General features: G+C 43.1%; 1 protein-coding gene across 1 annotated transcript; it reads right to left on the bottom strand.

The window, feature by feature from the left end:
* Positions 1-11,052: 11,052 nt before the first annotated feature.
* On the bottom strand, positions 11,053-13,385 carry c26h6orf120 (chromosome 26 C6orf120 homolog). The gene is made up of 2 exons (XM_072244223.1): positions 13,284-13,385; positions 11,053-12,363 (listed from the first exon to the last, which is right to left on the bottom strand). The coding sequence occupies exon 2, from the start codon at positions 12,315-12,317 to the stop codon at positions 11,769-11,771; it is 549 nt and encodes a 182-aa protein (XP_072100324.1). The 5' UTR covers positions 12,318-12,363; positions 13,284-13,385; the 3' UTR covers positions 11,053-11,768.
* Between the last annotated feature and the right edge of the window lie 1,929 nt (positions 13,386-15,314).

Here is a 15,314-nt window from a genome sequence, read left to right as displayed (position 1 = left end):
AATATCTCCTTAGGAATTAAAGTTTGCTCTTTGGAATATCGTGCTGAAATAAAACTAATGTATGGATGCAATTGTTGTAGTTTAGTACACTTTTCTAGGCAATATTAACAGGCAGCTGAGAGTCATCTATGGGGCTATTGGTCTGGAGAATTCACGTCAGCAGCTGGGCAGACAGGACAATCTGACTTCCAACTTGGGGCAGCACCATGGTGTAGCAGTTAGCACAATGCCATTACAGCAGCAGTGACCCAGGTTAACTTCGCACCGCTGTCCGAAAGGAGTTTCCTCCCACATTCCAAAGATATATGGGCTGGTAGGTTAATTGGTCACATTGGTGTAATTGGACGGTGTGGGCTCGTTGGGCCGGAAGGGCCAGTTACCGTGCTGGCCTGGTTGAGCCAGAAGGGCCTGTTAGCGTGCTGGCCTGGTTGGGCCGGAAGGGCCTGTTACTGTGCTAGCCTGGTTGGGCCGTAAGGGCCTGTTACCGTGCTGGCCTGGTTGGGCCAGAAGGGCCTGTTACCGTGCTGGCCTGGTTGGGCCGGATGGGCCTGTTACTGTGCTGGCCTGGTTGGGCTGGAAGGGCCTGTTACCGTGCTATATCTTTAAATCAAAATTAAAAATAAATAAACCTCTCATTGGTGGCCTTGTCTTCAGTTGTGACCTAAGTTCTGGAATTCCCCTGATGAACCTCTGTATCTCTCTTTCTTTTAAAGCACTTTGCCAAAAGAATCGTGATTAAGTTTACAACACGGGTGTTAGTCATCTTGTACAAGCTGGATGAACAGGTACTCTCTAGCCTAATGCTTCCTTCCAGCACTCAGTCTAAAGCTCAGTAGGTCACTGTTCTTTAAGTACACATCCAAGTACTTTTGAAATGTGATAAGTTTTTTTTCCCAGTTGTAGAACACTACAACACAGAAACAGGCCCTTCACCCTATCTACTTCATGCTGACCTGTTTTTACAGTCCCATTTACAAACACACGGATCATATCCCACCATACCTCTCTCATCCATGCACCTATCCAGCCTTTGCTTAAATGTTGCAATTGAACCTGCATCCTCCAACTTCTGCTGGCATCTCATTCCACTCGCTACACCCTCTGAGTGAATAAGATAATCCTTGGGTTCCCCTTAAATAATTCATCTTTCACCCTAAAAAATGACCATTATGAAAATACTTTTTTCTCATCTCCCCTCTAATCCTTATACCAACTAATTTAAATCTATGCCTCCTGGTTTTTGACCTGTAAGTGCAGAACCAATGGGTCCCACCTACTTGCTCTGAACCCCTCTTTTTTCACCTCAATTAAATCCCACCTCAGATCCAAAGGAAAGAACTCAGTCAAATCAAATTTTTCCTCAGTTACAATTTTGCAATTCTGGCAAAATCTTGGAAACCTCTTCTGCGTCCTCTGCAGTACAATTAATTCTTTTCTTTAAGGTGGTGAACATAACCTTTCAAGCTATGGTCTAAATAGTGAATTATTCAGTTTTGGTGTAACCTACCTCCTCTTAAAATCTACGCTTTCTAATAAAGGACAGGATCCCATATGCTTTTTTTAATCACTTTATTGACCTGTCCTGCAACCTTTAAGGATCTGTTGGCATAAACTGCAATGATCCTCTTTTCGTTCGCTCCATACAATATCCTCCTATTTGAACCCATTTCATTGCTACATTGGACCTCCCCACTGCACTAACTGATATTCCTCTGTCTACCAGTTGCCATTTTCTACCCAAATATCTACACCATCAAAATCTTTCCTGCAACTTAAAGCTTTCTTTTCATTGTCAAATGGATAGACAATTTTTATATTGTCTACAAAGATTTTAATATGCTTCCTTCTAACCAGCTCAGAAAATTCAATCCAGTTAGCCACGTACAACCTTCCCTTAACAAATCCATGATGACTTGCTGTGCCTAATCGTTGCTTTTCCAAATGAAGGTTTATACTGTCTCTTGAAATAGTTCACACACCACTAAAATTAAACCAGCTGGCTTGCAATAATTTGGTTTATATCTGCCTCCCTTGTTAAAGAATAGTACAATATCCACAGTCCTCCAATAGAGCTTCCAGTTACAGTGCCTTGAAAAAGTATTCAGCCCCCACAACATTGTTCAATGTTACTGTCTCATTTTCAAAATTTAAAATATATTAAAATAGGATCTTTTGAGCTAATCTATAAAACATTGTGCATCATGTCAAATCAAAAGACTCCAAAACCTGTCAACAATTTACTAAAAATTAAAAACCAAAATTCTGAGGCTGAAAAAGTATTCATCCCCTTTGTAATTACTGCACTAACTTTCTTCAGGTGCAATACCATATATTACTTTAGAACTCACCCAATTTGTTGTTGTAGAAAACTGGAGGATTACCTGTTTTCAATGAATTCCTAAGAATAAATACCCCCCCTTTCTGTAACATTGAATAATATTGTAGATTTTCAACAGATCAAACCAAAATGAAGACAAAAGAGCATTGAATACAAGTCAGGAAATGATAATAGAGAAGCACAAGTCTGGAGAAAGGTACAAGACCATCTCAAAGGCACAGAACACACCTTGGAGCTCAGTGCAGTCCATTATGAAACCACAGCCACACTGCCTAGTTCAGTTCGTACCTCTAAACTTTGTCACTGGAGAAGAATGGCAATTGTAAGGGAGGCTAAAGTAACACCAAGTCAATCCTACAGTCCTGATCGAAAAACTACAGAAGCCAGGCCTCTGTACTTCCCTCTACAAATGGATCATTATGGTCTTCCGGTTAGGAAGCCAATCTGTGTGGATTGGTATTAATAACTCCTCCTCTCTGACGATCAACATTGGTGCACCTCAAGGATGCGTGCTTAGCCCACTGCTCTACTCTCTCTATACCCATGACTGTGAGGCTCAAATGCCATTGTTAGCAGAATCTCAGGTAGAGCCGAGAAGGCGTACAGGAGCGAGCTATACCAGCTAGTTGAGTGGCATCACAGCAACAACCTTGCACTCAATGTCAGAGCTGATTGTGGACTTCAGGAAGGGTACGAGGAGGGAACACAAACTAATTCTCATACAGTGATCAGAAGTGGAAAGAGTGAGCAATTTCAAGTTCCTGGGTGTCAAGATCTCTGAGGATCTGACCTGGTTCCAGCATATCGATGCATCTATAAAGAAGGCAAGACAGTGGCTACTTTTCATGAGTTTGAGGAGATTTGGTTTGTCACCTAAGACACTCAAAATCTTCTACAGATGTATTTCTGACAGGCTACATCACTGTCTGATATGGGGGGGGGGCAGTCTACTACACAGAATTGAAAGAATCTACAGAAAGTTATAAAATTAGTCAGCTTCATCTTGGGTACTAGCCTATGTAGTATCCAAGACATCTTCAACGACTGGTGCCTCAGAAAGGCGGCACCCATCATTAAGGACTCCCATCACCCAGGACGTGCCCTCTTCTCATTGTTACCATCAGGAAGGAGGTGCAGAAGCCTGAAGGTACACACTCAGCAATTCAGGAACAGCTTCTTCCCCTCTGCCATCCGATTCCTAAAGGGACATTGAACCCTTGAACACTACCTCACCGTTTTTTGTATTATTTCTGTTTTTGCACTATTTTTCATTTAACTATTTAATATGCATACATATACTTAATGTAATTGATCCTTATTTATTTTTTCTATATTATCATGTATTGCATTGTACTGCTACTGCTAAGTTAACGAATTTCACAACATATGCCAGAGATATTAAACCTGATTCTGATTCTGAATCTGAGTGAGCTGCAGAAGTCGGTGGCTGCAACCAAAGGTGGGAGTTCACGGCTCCACAATCTCTTAGGCCTTGCACAAAAAGAGTATTTATGGAGGAGTGGGAAGGAAGAAGCCCTAGCTAAATAAATAAAGCATATCCTTGCCCGTAAACTCTTTACAAATCATCACCTAGAAGATACTGTAAAGATGTGGAAGAAGGTCTTGAGGTCAGATGAGACTGAAGTGGAACTTTTTGGCCTCAACAGTAAGCAATACGTGTGGCATAAATCTAATACTGTGCATCAGCCAGGGAACATCATTCCTACTGAAGAGTATGGTAGAGGTCGCATCATGTTATGGGGATGCCTTTCAGCAGTAGGGACTGGAAATCTGGTCAGGATTGATGGGCAGAAGAACGCTGCTAAATATGGAGAGATCCTGGATTAAAACCTGCCAGCTTTTGCCAGAAAGCTTAAACTGAGGAGGAAGTTCATCCTTCAGCAGGACAACGACCCAAGGCACACTGCCAGAACGCCATGGAATGGCTTCAAATAAAGAAAATAGATGTCTTTGAGTGGCTCAGTCAGCGCCCTGACCTTAACTTGATCGAACATCTCAAGCAAGACCTCACGATTGTTGTCCAACTAACCTGGCACAGCGTGAGCAATCTTTCAAGGAGGAATGGGCAAATTCTGCTGCATCACAAAGCTAACAGAGACTTATCTAAAAAGACTACTGGCTTTAATAGCTGTGAAAGGTGGTTCAGTTAACTACTGAGCAAAGGGAGCTGGATACTTTTGGAGTGATGACATTTCAGTTTTTGAATTTTTAGATTTTCATGCTTTATGGTGTTCTGTTTTTTTTGGGCTCTACTGTGAAAAACGGAGCATGTGATCCCCAAATAAAACTTCTCAGTTAAATTGAGCAAAATCGCTGGTTGTTATACTCATTTAGCTGAACAAAGAGTTGGGGGTTGAATACTTTCACATCCCATGATTGTTTTAACAGCCTAGGTATAGTTCATCTTGATCTAACAACTTGTCTATTTTCACCTTAATTTAAAAAATTGGATCATCCCACTCTGAAGACAGTCATGAAACATTTCACTCCATCTTATCTTCCTTCACATACAGGTTAGCTGTCTGTCCCTAACAGACCCTACTCTTGGTTATCCCCTTGTTCTATATATTCTTACCAATATTTCCTCCACATTTTAAAGTTCTTTAGTAATTATACATTTTCAATACCTTTTCTGTCTCACGTGTATCCCTTTTTACATTATCCTACCCTCTGTGCACCTTGCAACCCTGAGTTAGCAGTTACCACTTTTAATCTATGTGGAACTTGTTTATGCTCAACCCCTTGAATCTCCTCCTAAGGCTGATTTACATTTGGGGTGCTGTCAACATTTTCTAAAGCATCTCTCATGTGTGGTAAAAATATTCCAATGTAGAATTTTTTGCCCTTTTCCATAACTAAAATCTAAATGAATTATGCTAACAGAAGAATATTCTTCACTTGTATACTCTTTCCTGTGTAGATTTCAGATCAATGAGAACAAATTCAAATTTGCAAAATTCTTCACCACCTAAATCTACTCCATTTTGTAAGACTTGCTACTACTGATCAGCTAAAAATGTCCTACATTCGATTTAGAAACGCTGTGTCTACTGTTCCTTTTACACTGACTGTATCCTAGTAAATACTGGGGTAAGTGAAATCCCACTAGGAGGACCCTTGTGTAATTGGCGTAATCATTTATTTCCACTCTCAAGATGGTCTCAATTACATTGGCTCTGAGGTCCTTCATGATTCCTCCTCTTCCCACATGTGGGCAGTTAAGATTTTGGATTTGCATCTTGAGTTCTTACCACCCAGTGTGAAGATTTGAGCAGGAACACTCTATTCCCAAGCGATTGTTACTAGAAACATAGAAAACAGCACAATACAGGCTTTTTGGCCAACAAAGTTGTGCCAAATATGTCCCTACCATAGAATTTACAAGAGTTACCCATAGCCCTCTATTTTTCTAAGCTCCATGTACCAATCCAAAAGTCTCTTAAAAGACCCTATCGTATCTGCCTCTATCACTGTTGCCGACAGACCATTCCATGCACTCACCACTCACTGCGTAAAAAACTTACCTGACATCTCCTCTGTACCTACTCCCAAGCCCTTAAACCTGTGCCCTCTTGTGGCAGCCATTTCAGCCCTGGGAAAAAGCCTCTGACTATCCACACAATCAATACCTCTCATCCTCCATTGCTCCAAGGAGAAAAGGCCGAGTTCACTCAACCTGTTTTCATAAGGCATGCTCCCCAATCCAGGCAACATCCTTGTAAATCTCCCTTTCTATGGTTTCCACATCCTTCCTGTAGTGAGGCGACCAGAACTGAGCACAGTTCTCCAAGTGGGGTCTGACCAGGGTCCTATATAGAATAGGCTTCTAAATTCAATTCCATGATTGATGAAGGCCAATACACTGTATGCCTTCTTAACCACAGAGTCAACCTGCACAGCTGCTTTGAGCGTCCTATGGACTCGGATCCCAAAATCCCTCTGATCCTCCACACTGCCAAGAGCCTTACCATTAATACTATATTCTGCCATCACATTTGACCTACCAAAATGAACCACCTCACACTTATCTGGGTTGAATTCCATCTACCACTTCTCAGCCCAGTTTTGTATCCTATCAATGTCCTGCTGTAACCTCTGACAGCCCTCTACACTAGTGTTGTTTTTGAATTGGGATGAATTTGGAATTGTAGGTCAAGAATGGTAGAAAGACTGGGTGGAATCGGGGTGCTCACATCAAGGACCGAGTCTGGAATGAGGTATCATCAGAGTTCCTTCTAGCAGATCTGACTGCTGTTCCACCTGATGAAAACACCATTTCTGGTCCTCAGTGGGATGTAGTCTGGTGTTTGACAAATTTTTTTTACAGCACAGATTGCTGTTAGCAAATTGCTAAGCCTCCTGCTCTTTTTACATCTATCATCTAGGTCCCAAGTTTTTCACTGGACCTTTGCCTCCAGCTCCTTCCCCTTCAACGGAGGTGGAGTTTCCAACCCAGGAACATGTGAAGACACACACTCAATGTTTTAGAAACAGCTTCTTCCCCTCCACTATCAGATTTCTATGGAGCATGAACCCAAAGAAATAAAAATAAAAACCAATAAAAATACCTATTTTGCTCTCTTTTTGTATTACATTACTGTATATATATCTTACTGTAATTTATGTATTGCACTGTGTATACCACAAAACAACAAATTTCATGACATATCAGCAATAATACACCTGATTCTGATTGTGGTTGTCTGTGAAGAGTTGCCTTTGTGAAGTTCTTCATTGACCTTCTTAGGCCAACACCATCTCCTGATGATAATGTTTTGGGGCTAAGTTGATGGTGCTAATGTAGATTAAGAAGTGTCTAAGAAGAATTGAGGTCTTCCACCACGACTGCGATTTTGTACTTCCTATGAAAATTGCCTTCAGAATTGTTTTCCTATATCCCTTAAGGACAGTTTTCAGATCTAAAATACAATCTCAACAATGTGATTGTTCATTTTTTTAAAAGTATAACATACTTTTAATAAACTTCTAACAAACCAATTTTTATCACAGCCCAGAATGGTAAGTGATCACCCACCACTCTTTAAGTCACATTTTCAGAGTAGTTATATTTACACGAACCTTACAGAACTATTTGCATGTAGCTATATATAAGAGTATATATCTATTTTATCTATTTTGTAAACATTTTTTCTCTGCCTATCCCAAGTCCTGCCACAAATTTTCTACTTTTCTTACCAGATCTGCTTTTCTCTCTTCTAGATATTTGTTCTGCTTCTTACCTTCCAGCTGAGCTAGTTTTAACCTTCCTCAGAAGCAACACTGTTTCCAGTCCTGTTGATGTCTAATCTGCCGAGCTTGCAGACACCACCTGCCTCACAGCATGAAAACTGGCCTTTTGGCCCAACTCGTCCATGCCGACCAATTAGGTAACTGAGCCAGACTTATTTCTGTGTTTGGTCCTTATCCCAGGTGTCCTCAACCTTTTTTTTTATATGGTGCCTTACCATTAACCAAGTGGTCTGTGCATTTCAGGGTGGAAACACCTGCTCTAAGCCATGTTCCTGTCCAATATCCTTCAAATGTTGTAATTGTGCCTGCCTCTACCACTCCCCATGACAATCTGTTTCACATTTGCACCAACCTTGATGTTAACAGGTTACCCCTCAGGTCTCTTAAATCTTTACCTTCACACTTTAAACCCATGCCCTCTGGTTTTGGACTCCTCTACTATGTCTATTCAACTTGTGTATCTCCCTCATGATTTTCTGAACCTCTGCAGGCCACCATTCTGTCTCCTGTGCTCCAGGGAAAAAGTCCTGTCCTATCCAGCCTCTCCTTAAAACTCAAACCCTCCATCCCCACTAACATCCTCATCAGTCTTTGTTCCAATGACATCCTTCTGTGGTAGGGCGACCAGACCTGTTAGTAGTACTTCAAATGCGGCCTTACTAATGAATTGTATGGCTGTAACATGGCTTCCCAATTGTTGTACTGATGAAGACAAGTGCGCCAAATGCTTTCTTCACCACTTTCTTCTGTCATCACTTTCATGGAACTATCCACATTCCCAGGGCCCAACATTATTTGTGTAATTCCTGCCTTAGTTTATCTTAAAAAAATGTATACCACACATTTATCGGAATCATAAACTCCCATCTGCCATTCCCTGGATTGAAAATCAGAAGACTCGAGTTGCTAAGATCAAAAATAAAAACAGAAAATGCTAAAAAGAAACACTCCAGGTCAAAAAGAATAGCTCCACTTCTTTAACCTGATATATAGTCAAAGAAGCAAAGAGCATGGAAAGACGCCCTTTGGCTCACCAAGCCTGTGCCAACCATCAAGCTCCCACTTACACTAACCTACAGTGCTCTGAAAAAGTATTCAGCCCCCACAACTATCTTCACATTTTACTGTCTCATTTTGTAAACTTCAAAATATATTGAAGTTAGATTTTTTTGAGCTAATCTACAAAACATTGTGCTTCGTATCAAATCAAAAATTCCAAAACCTGGCAACAACTTACTAAAAATCAAAACCAAAACTGTAAGGCTGAAAAATAATTAATTCCCTTTGTAACTGCTATGCTAACTTCCCTCAGGTGCAATTACCTTACCTACTCACCCATTTGTTGATGCAGAGAATTGGAGGATCGCCTGCTTTCTATAAATTCACAAGAATAAGTACCCACTGTCTCTGTAAGGTCCAACAGTATGGTAGATTTTCAACAGACCAAACCAAAATGAAGACAAAAGAACATTCAAGACAGGTCAGGGAATGATAATAGAGAAGCCCAAATCTGGGGAAGGATACAAGACCATCTCAAAAGCACAGAACATACCTCGACCTCAGTACAGTCTATTGTGAAACTACATCCACACTGCCTAGGTCAGGTCACCCCTCTAAACATAGTCGGAGAAGAATGACACTTGTATGCTTGGCTACTGTGACACCAACAGTCACCCTTAGTGAGCTGCAGAAATCAGTGGCTGCAACTGAATATGAAGTTCGTGGCTTCACAATCTCTAAGGACTTGCATAAAAAGGGTATTTATGTAAGAGTGCTCTGGATAAAAAAATTATATTCCTTGCCTATAAAGACTCTCGAAAGCAACTCTCAGAAGATACTGTTAAGATGTGGAAGAAGGTCTGTGGTCGGATAAAAATGAAGCGGAACATTTTGGCCATAACACTAAGTAGTATGAGTGGTATAAATCTAATACTGTGCATCAGCCAGGTAACACCACCCTTACTGCAAAGAACGGTGGAGGTAGCGTCATGCAAAAAGAGATGCTTTTCAGCAGCAGGGACTGGAAATCTGGTCAGGGTTGATGGGAAGATGAATGCTGCTAAATACAAAGATCTTGGATAAAATCTGCTAGCCTTGGCCAGAAAGCTTAAACCGGGGAGGTAGTTCATCTTTCAGCAGGACAATGACCCAAAGCACACTGCCAGAATAACTATGGAATGGCTTCAAATGAAGAAAATTGATGTCCTTGAGTGGCCCAGTCAGTGCCCTGACCTTAACCTGATCAAACATCTCTGACAAGACCTCAAGACTGCAGTCCACCACTGCTCCCCAACCAACCTGGCATAGTTTGAGCAATTTTGCAAGGAGGAATTGGCAAATCTTGTTCCATCACATTGTGCAAAACTAATAGCGACCTATCCAAAATTAAACTACTGGCAGTAATAGCTGTAAGAGGTGGTTCAAATAAGTACTAAGCAAAGGGGGATGAAAACTTTTGAATACATTTCAGTTTTTGAATTTTTAGATTTTCATGCTTTACAATTTTCCGCTTTTGGGCTCAACTTTGTGAAGAAAAGAACCTGTGATTCACAAATAAAAATTCTGTTAAATTTATCAAAATCCCTGGTTGTGATACTCATTTACATGAACAAAGTGTTGGTGACTGAATACTTTTACAAGGCACTGTACATCAATCCCATTTTTTATTCTCCCCAACACTGCCATCAACTCCCCGGGGTCCCAACGCCCCAAAAATCTAAAGCTGTCCCTATTGCACCATCACCCCTGCCATACAGATTTACAAATCTCAAAACACTTGCTGCCTTTAAAGAGCTATATTGTGGTGTTCTGTACAATGCGTACCCATCATGTTTGATACTTGTCTAACTTACCAATCTGCATTAACTATTTAAACTGTGAGATGTGACAGAAACCCTCAGACTGGCTGAGTGGGATGACACTCTCATCTCACCGTTCACGTCCTAGTGAGATAATTAATGGAAACACCCAAAATAATACTGCCAGTGGTGTATTGAAGATATGCTGCAATGTGGGCATTATGTAATTCAGATGAGACAATTTTTTTTTAAAAAGAAGCTCCTTCTACCAAGTTGGACAGACATTTCCATAGCATTCTCCAATGTCTCAGTGAATAGATCCCCTCAATTAGTGTCATTAGAAACATTGCACAGGGCATACATTTATTTGCACGATTTTGATGGGATAGATATGCTTCCTAATCCTAAACCAAAGCAACCTCACATGACAGGTGTTTTTGCTGGTTGCAAGGTGACCTGGAACATCTGTAGATGTGAAAGGCCCTAAGAAATGCAACTTTTTTTTGTACAAATACTTATCCAGAACAATCAAGATGCAAGCTGCTGCCACTGCTGAACTAACTAACCCTGCAGACTTTATTTAAAGGAATGCTCACATCCAAACCCAATGCTGGATGTTAAGAAATAAGATTCTCTGCTCCAGGGTCAATGCAATGATTGTATTTATTGGCTCTCTCATGTCCTGAAAGAATGTCATTCTTTTGCTTCAAGTTTCTGGCATTTAAAAATGAAAACAATGCTTTTAGATTTCAGATTGAGCCTCCCTCTCAGGCAAAGCTCAGCCCTGGATGAGAACTGCCAGGGGTTCGAGAAAATTCCATAATTTGATTTCTGGCACATTTAAACTCGGCTGCATTACAATCATCTCACAGTAGCTCTGAATAAGCAGCTGCCATTTTCTCTGTACAAATTCTGCTGATTTTTTTTTTTGTAAAGTAAAAATATTTATAATCTGCCTGTACCAGTGTCAGATGGGGTGTAATACAGATCTGGTAAGTGCTATCTGGGGAAACAGACGTAGTATAGACAGAATAGTGGCGGTCCTAGGAAATAGACAAGACATTAACAAAAGGTTTATCTTAGAAAATAGACATGGAACAGATAGGCAAGGAGTATCCTTCAATAGCACATTTTGGTGACCCACAGGTACACAGTGTTGTATCACCTCACCCCACTGGGAAAGAAAAAGAAATCAGATCATACAGTAAGTCACTGACTAGTTGAGGTCAGTGAACAAAAAACTCAAGTTTTCCCTGATAGAGAGCAGGCAGTGATTATGTTCAAACTGTTTCCACTGCTCCTGTCCCAAGTGCACATGCATCCACAACCCTACCACACCTGATACACAGTAAGGAGAACTTTCAAAAAAGAATCTCCAACACTAGTTTGAGGATCCCAATTATTATAGTCCACAGCACAGACTCTTCTGCCTCCTCTTCCACCACCTTTTTTGGTGGGGTCCTGTCAGTGGTGTCTTCGTCACCTGGGTAGGAGGGCTCAGGGAAGGGGCTCTCCCGTACTCCTCGGTCCAGGTAGACCCTCATCTCAAACTCGGTCTGTAAGTGTGAAGGGTGACCATACACAGCAATGCCCACTGGCCTGCGGAACCCGGCTGGCACCGCCACCAAGTCCAGGCCACAGGTGGTCGACTGCAGCTCGTAGTCGTCGAAACTGGGGTGCAACGTGGAGTCGGAGATGTACAGGTCAGCGTCCCCTCGCCGGCTCTCCATGCGCAGCACGATCTGCCCGTCGTGGTTAAGCCGCAGGTAGCTGTAGTTGCCGGGTCCCACCTGCCCCTGGACCACGTGCAGCAGGACCCAGTCGTCGGGCACCGGCTCAATGACAGAGAGCTCACCTGGAACCAGCTGGCACAGCAGCACGAGTAGAACTGCCCACCACACCTCCGCCATGACTCTGCCAGAGGAGCCAACTCAGCCCATGTCATCTGCACAGCTCCTGGAGGTACAGCGGAGAGAGGGAAAGAGAGGGACGCCTGTTAATGCTCTTGATTTGTTTCATCGGGAAAAGGCATTAGAAATGAGGGAATATGTTCCTTCCTCAACCCCTTTCCCCACTCCCCAAATGAAGTAGAATTAGGCTATTTGGCCCATCGAGTCTGCTAAACCACGGCTGTTTCTTTTAACCCCATTCTCCCGCTAATGTTGAATCTTCAATAAAGTTGCGTAGCTTTCTGTGCTTTAAAAGCTACAGCTGTACCTTAAACGGCAGGTGTAAGATGCAGGCTGTACAGCTCACACTGGGCAGGATGATAACGGTTTGAATTCATGCGACAATAAAATACAGTTAATGCGGGGAGATGCAAGAAGCTGTGATTATTCTCCGAGCAGAAATGGCTAAGAAGTGATTTTACGGACGTGTTCAAAATAAAGAGGAGTTTGATCAGAGGAAACAAATCATCAGTGGCTGTCAGAGGATAGTGGAGGAATTCTTTCTAATCAATCCGTTACGACGTGAAATGGCGGTGGAAGCGGATCAAACAGCAACTTTCCAAACAGAACTGCATCAACACTGGAAAAGGAAACATTTGCAGGAGGGCGGAGAGAGCAGGAGAGTGTGGGCCGAATCAGAGAGTGAGGCATCCAGTCCTGTCAGGGTGAGCCCGGCCGCCGCTCGCAAATGTCAGCAGCAGGTTGGGCGGGGTGAGGCAAGGTGCCTGTGGGGGTAGTGATGCGGAGAGAGGGCTCAGGCGGGGAGAGTCAAGGGGTGCTTGGCCAGCGGAGTGGGAGGAGGGTGCCTCGGGTCCAGACAGAATGCCGGGGTGGGAGGTGAAGGGTCGTCGGGGCGTTCAGGTGCCTGGCCACCTTCTGGGCCAACAGAGGACTCGGTCTGTTCCCGGCCTCGGTCTCTTTGCTTACCATCCCCAGGTCACGGGCTCCGTTCCGCCACGACCACTTCACTCGGGCTCCAAACGCCCGGCCCACCCACCGCCGCGCTCCCGACAACGAGTCCGCACACTGGCCAAGAGTAACCGCACTGGCCGTCCGGCGCCACCGCACAGCAGCGACAGTCACTGGTCGGAAGGCGTCATTGCACCTCGGAGAGGTTGGCTTTGGCAAAGTGTTCTTCGCCAATCTCAAAGAGTTTGCCACCATGGAGGTCGAGGGAGAGGTAACATTCCTCTAGTACCTCATCTGAAAGACTGCACTTCCAATTGCTTAATATGGTCTAAGCAATTGTACGGGAGCGTTGGTTTAGATCTCTGGATTCTCACAAGCCTTCTGGCTCAACCAAGTGACAGGTAATTTTAAGCACCACACACAAAATGCAGGTGGAACGCAGCAGGCCAGGCAGCATCTACAGGAAGAGGTACAGTTGACGTTTCGGGCCGAGACCCTTCGTCAGGACTAACTGAAAGAAGAGATAGTAAGAGATTTGAAAGTGGGAGGGGGAGATCCGAAATGATAGGAGAAGACAACAGGGGGAGGGAAGAACTTTCCTCTGAAGGGCAAATGGCACTGAATGGTGGTGCAAGTTTGAGGCCCCAAGGGGCTTGCTTCTGCTCCTTTTTCCTTATCCTTGGAATCACTTCATTCAGGATAAAACTTTAAGATGGAAAGTACAAAATACCCACAATTCATCCATGGGCACCACGGTAGTGGTTAGCAGGAGTCTGTTACAGCTTGGGATGTTTCAGAGTTTGGAGTTCAATTCCGGCACCATTCTGTGTGGAGTCTGTTAGATACACGGATTACGGCCAAAAGAGGAACAAAAGGTGGCCGGAGTCACTAAACACTTTAGTGCAAGGAAGTTTATTAGATGCTTCAAAAAAAAATAGACTTGCAAAACTTAGCAGAAATAGTGAAAATAATACTGCCAATATTTACAAGAAAGTATCAACCAGAAAACATAATAGCTCCGTACTTTGTCCAGTGTGAGCTCCTGGTAGTCCCGATATCCCTTTCCCACTGAGAGCCAAGTGCCCATTTATAGGGCACCAGGACATAGCATCTTAAATTACGACGCTATCTTCGAGTTGACTTACGACTACATATAAATTAGAATGTGATACATCCCACAATGTAGTTACAATCATGTCCAAAATGATCAGAAGTATTTACCTTAAATAAGGTACACAAACAACATGTTTACGTATCCCCATTACTGAAGGAATGGAATATATTGCCGTGTATGGAGTGAAAGACAGCATAAAGCCAACTCTGAGCGCATCAGCTCGGTTTAAAACCCATTACGAGAAAATAGCAGGAAGACATTGAAGTGTGTACACTCTGCGCAGTGATCGCAGAATGACAGGTCAATGTCTGTGTGTGTGAGGTGTGCGTTTACCGAGTGCTCTCTGCCAGAGAGTCTCTGTACATCTTCCCCGTGGAATGCGTGGGCTTTCTCCCTCAGTCCCGGGAATGACCGTACGACTTGCCTACCAGGTAGGTTAATTGGTCATTGTAAATCATCTCGTGGTTAGTTTAGGGTTAATCGGGTTTGTGGGATCGCTGGGGCTGCGTGGCTCGGAGGGCTGACTGGGCACTGTATCGCTAAATAAACAAATAAATAAAACCTTGTTTAATGTTCTGGGCTGTTGGTCTAGATTATGTGAAGAAGACTATGATAAGGAGTGGACTTGGCCTTTTCTCCTTGGAGCGACGGAGGATGAGAGGTGACCTGATCGAGGTGACGAGAGGCAATGATCATGTGGATAGCCTGAGGCTTTTTCCCAGGGCTGAAATGGCTAACACGAGGGGGCACAGTTTTAAGGTGTTTGGAAATAGGGACCAAGGGGTTGTCAGGGGTAAGTTTTTCACACAGAGAGAGATGGGTGCGTGGAATACACTGCCAGCGACGGTGGTGGAAGTGGATATAATGGGGTCTTTTAAGAGACTCTTAGATAGTGTATGAGGAAATAAATGTGAGCTATCTCGGTCGGGTGCTGC

This window comes from Mobula birostris, chromosome 26 (genome assembly GCF_030028105.1).
Source record: "Mobula birostris isolate sMobBir1 chromosome 26, sMobBir1.hap1, whole genome shotgun sequence".
In the NCBI taxonomy this organism is placed as follows: Eukaryota; Metazoa; Chordata; class Chondrichthyes; order Myliobatiformes; family Myliobatidae; genus Mobula; species Mobula birostris.
Note: the sequence above shows the minus strand (reverse complement) of the source record. Positions and strands in the feature narration are given on the sequence as shown.

Excerpts from the sequence above, each read along its gene's own strand:
- c26h6orf120 (XM_072244223.1), bottom strand. The coding sequence starts at position 12,317 with ATGGCGGAGGTGTGGTGGGCAGTTCTACTCGTGCTGCTGTGCCAGCTG.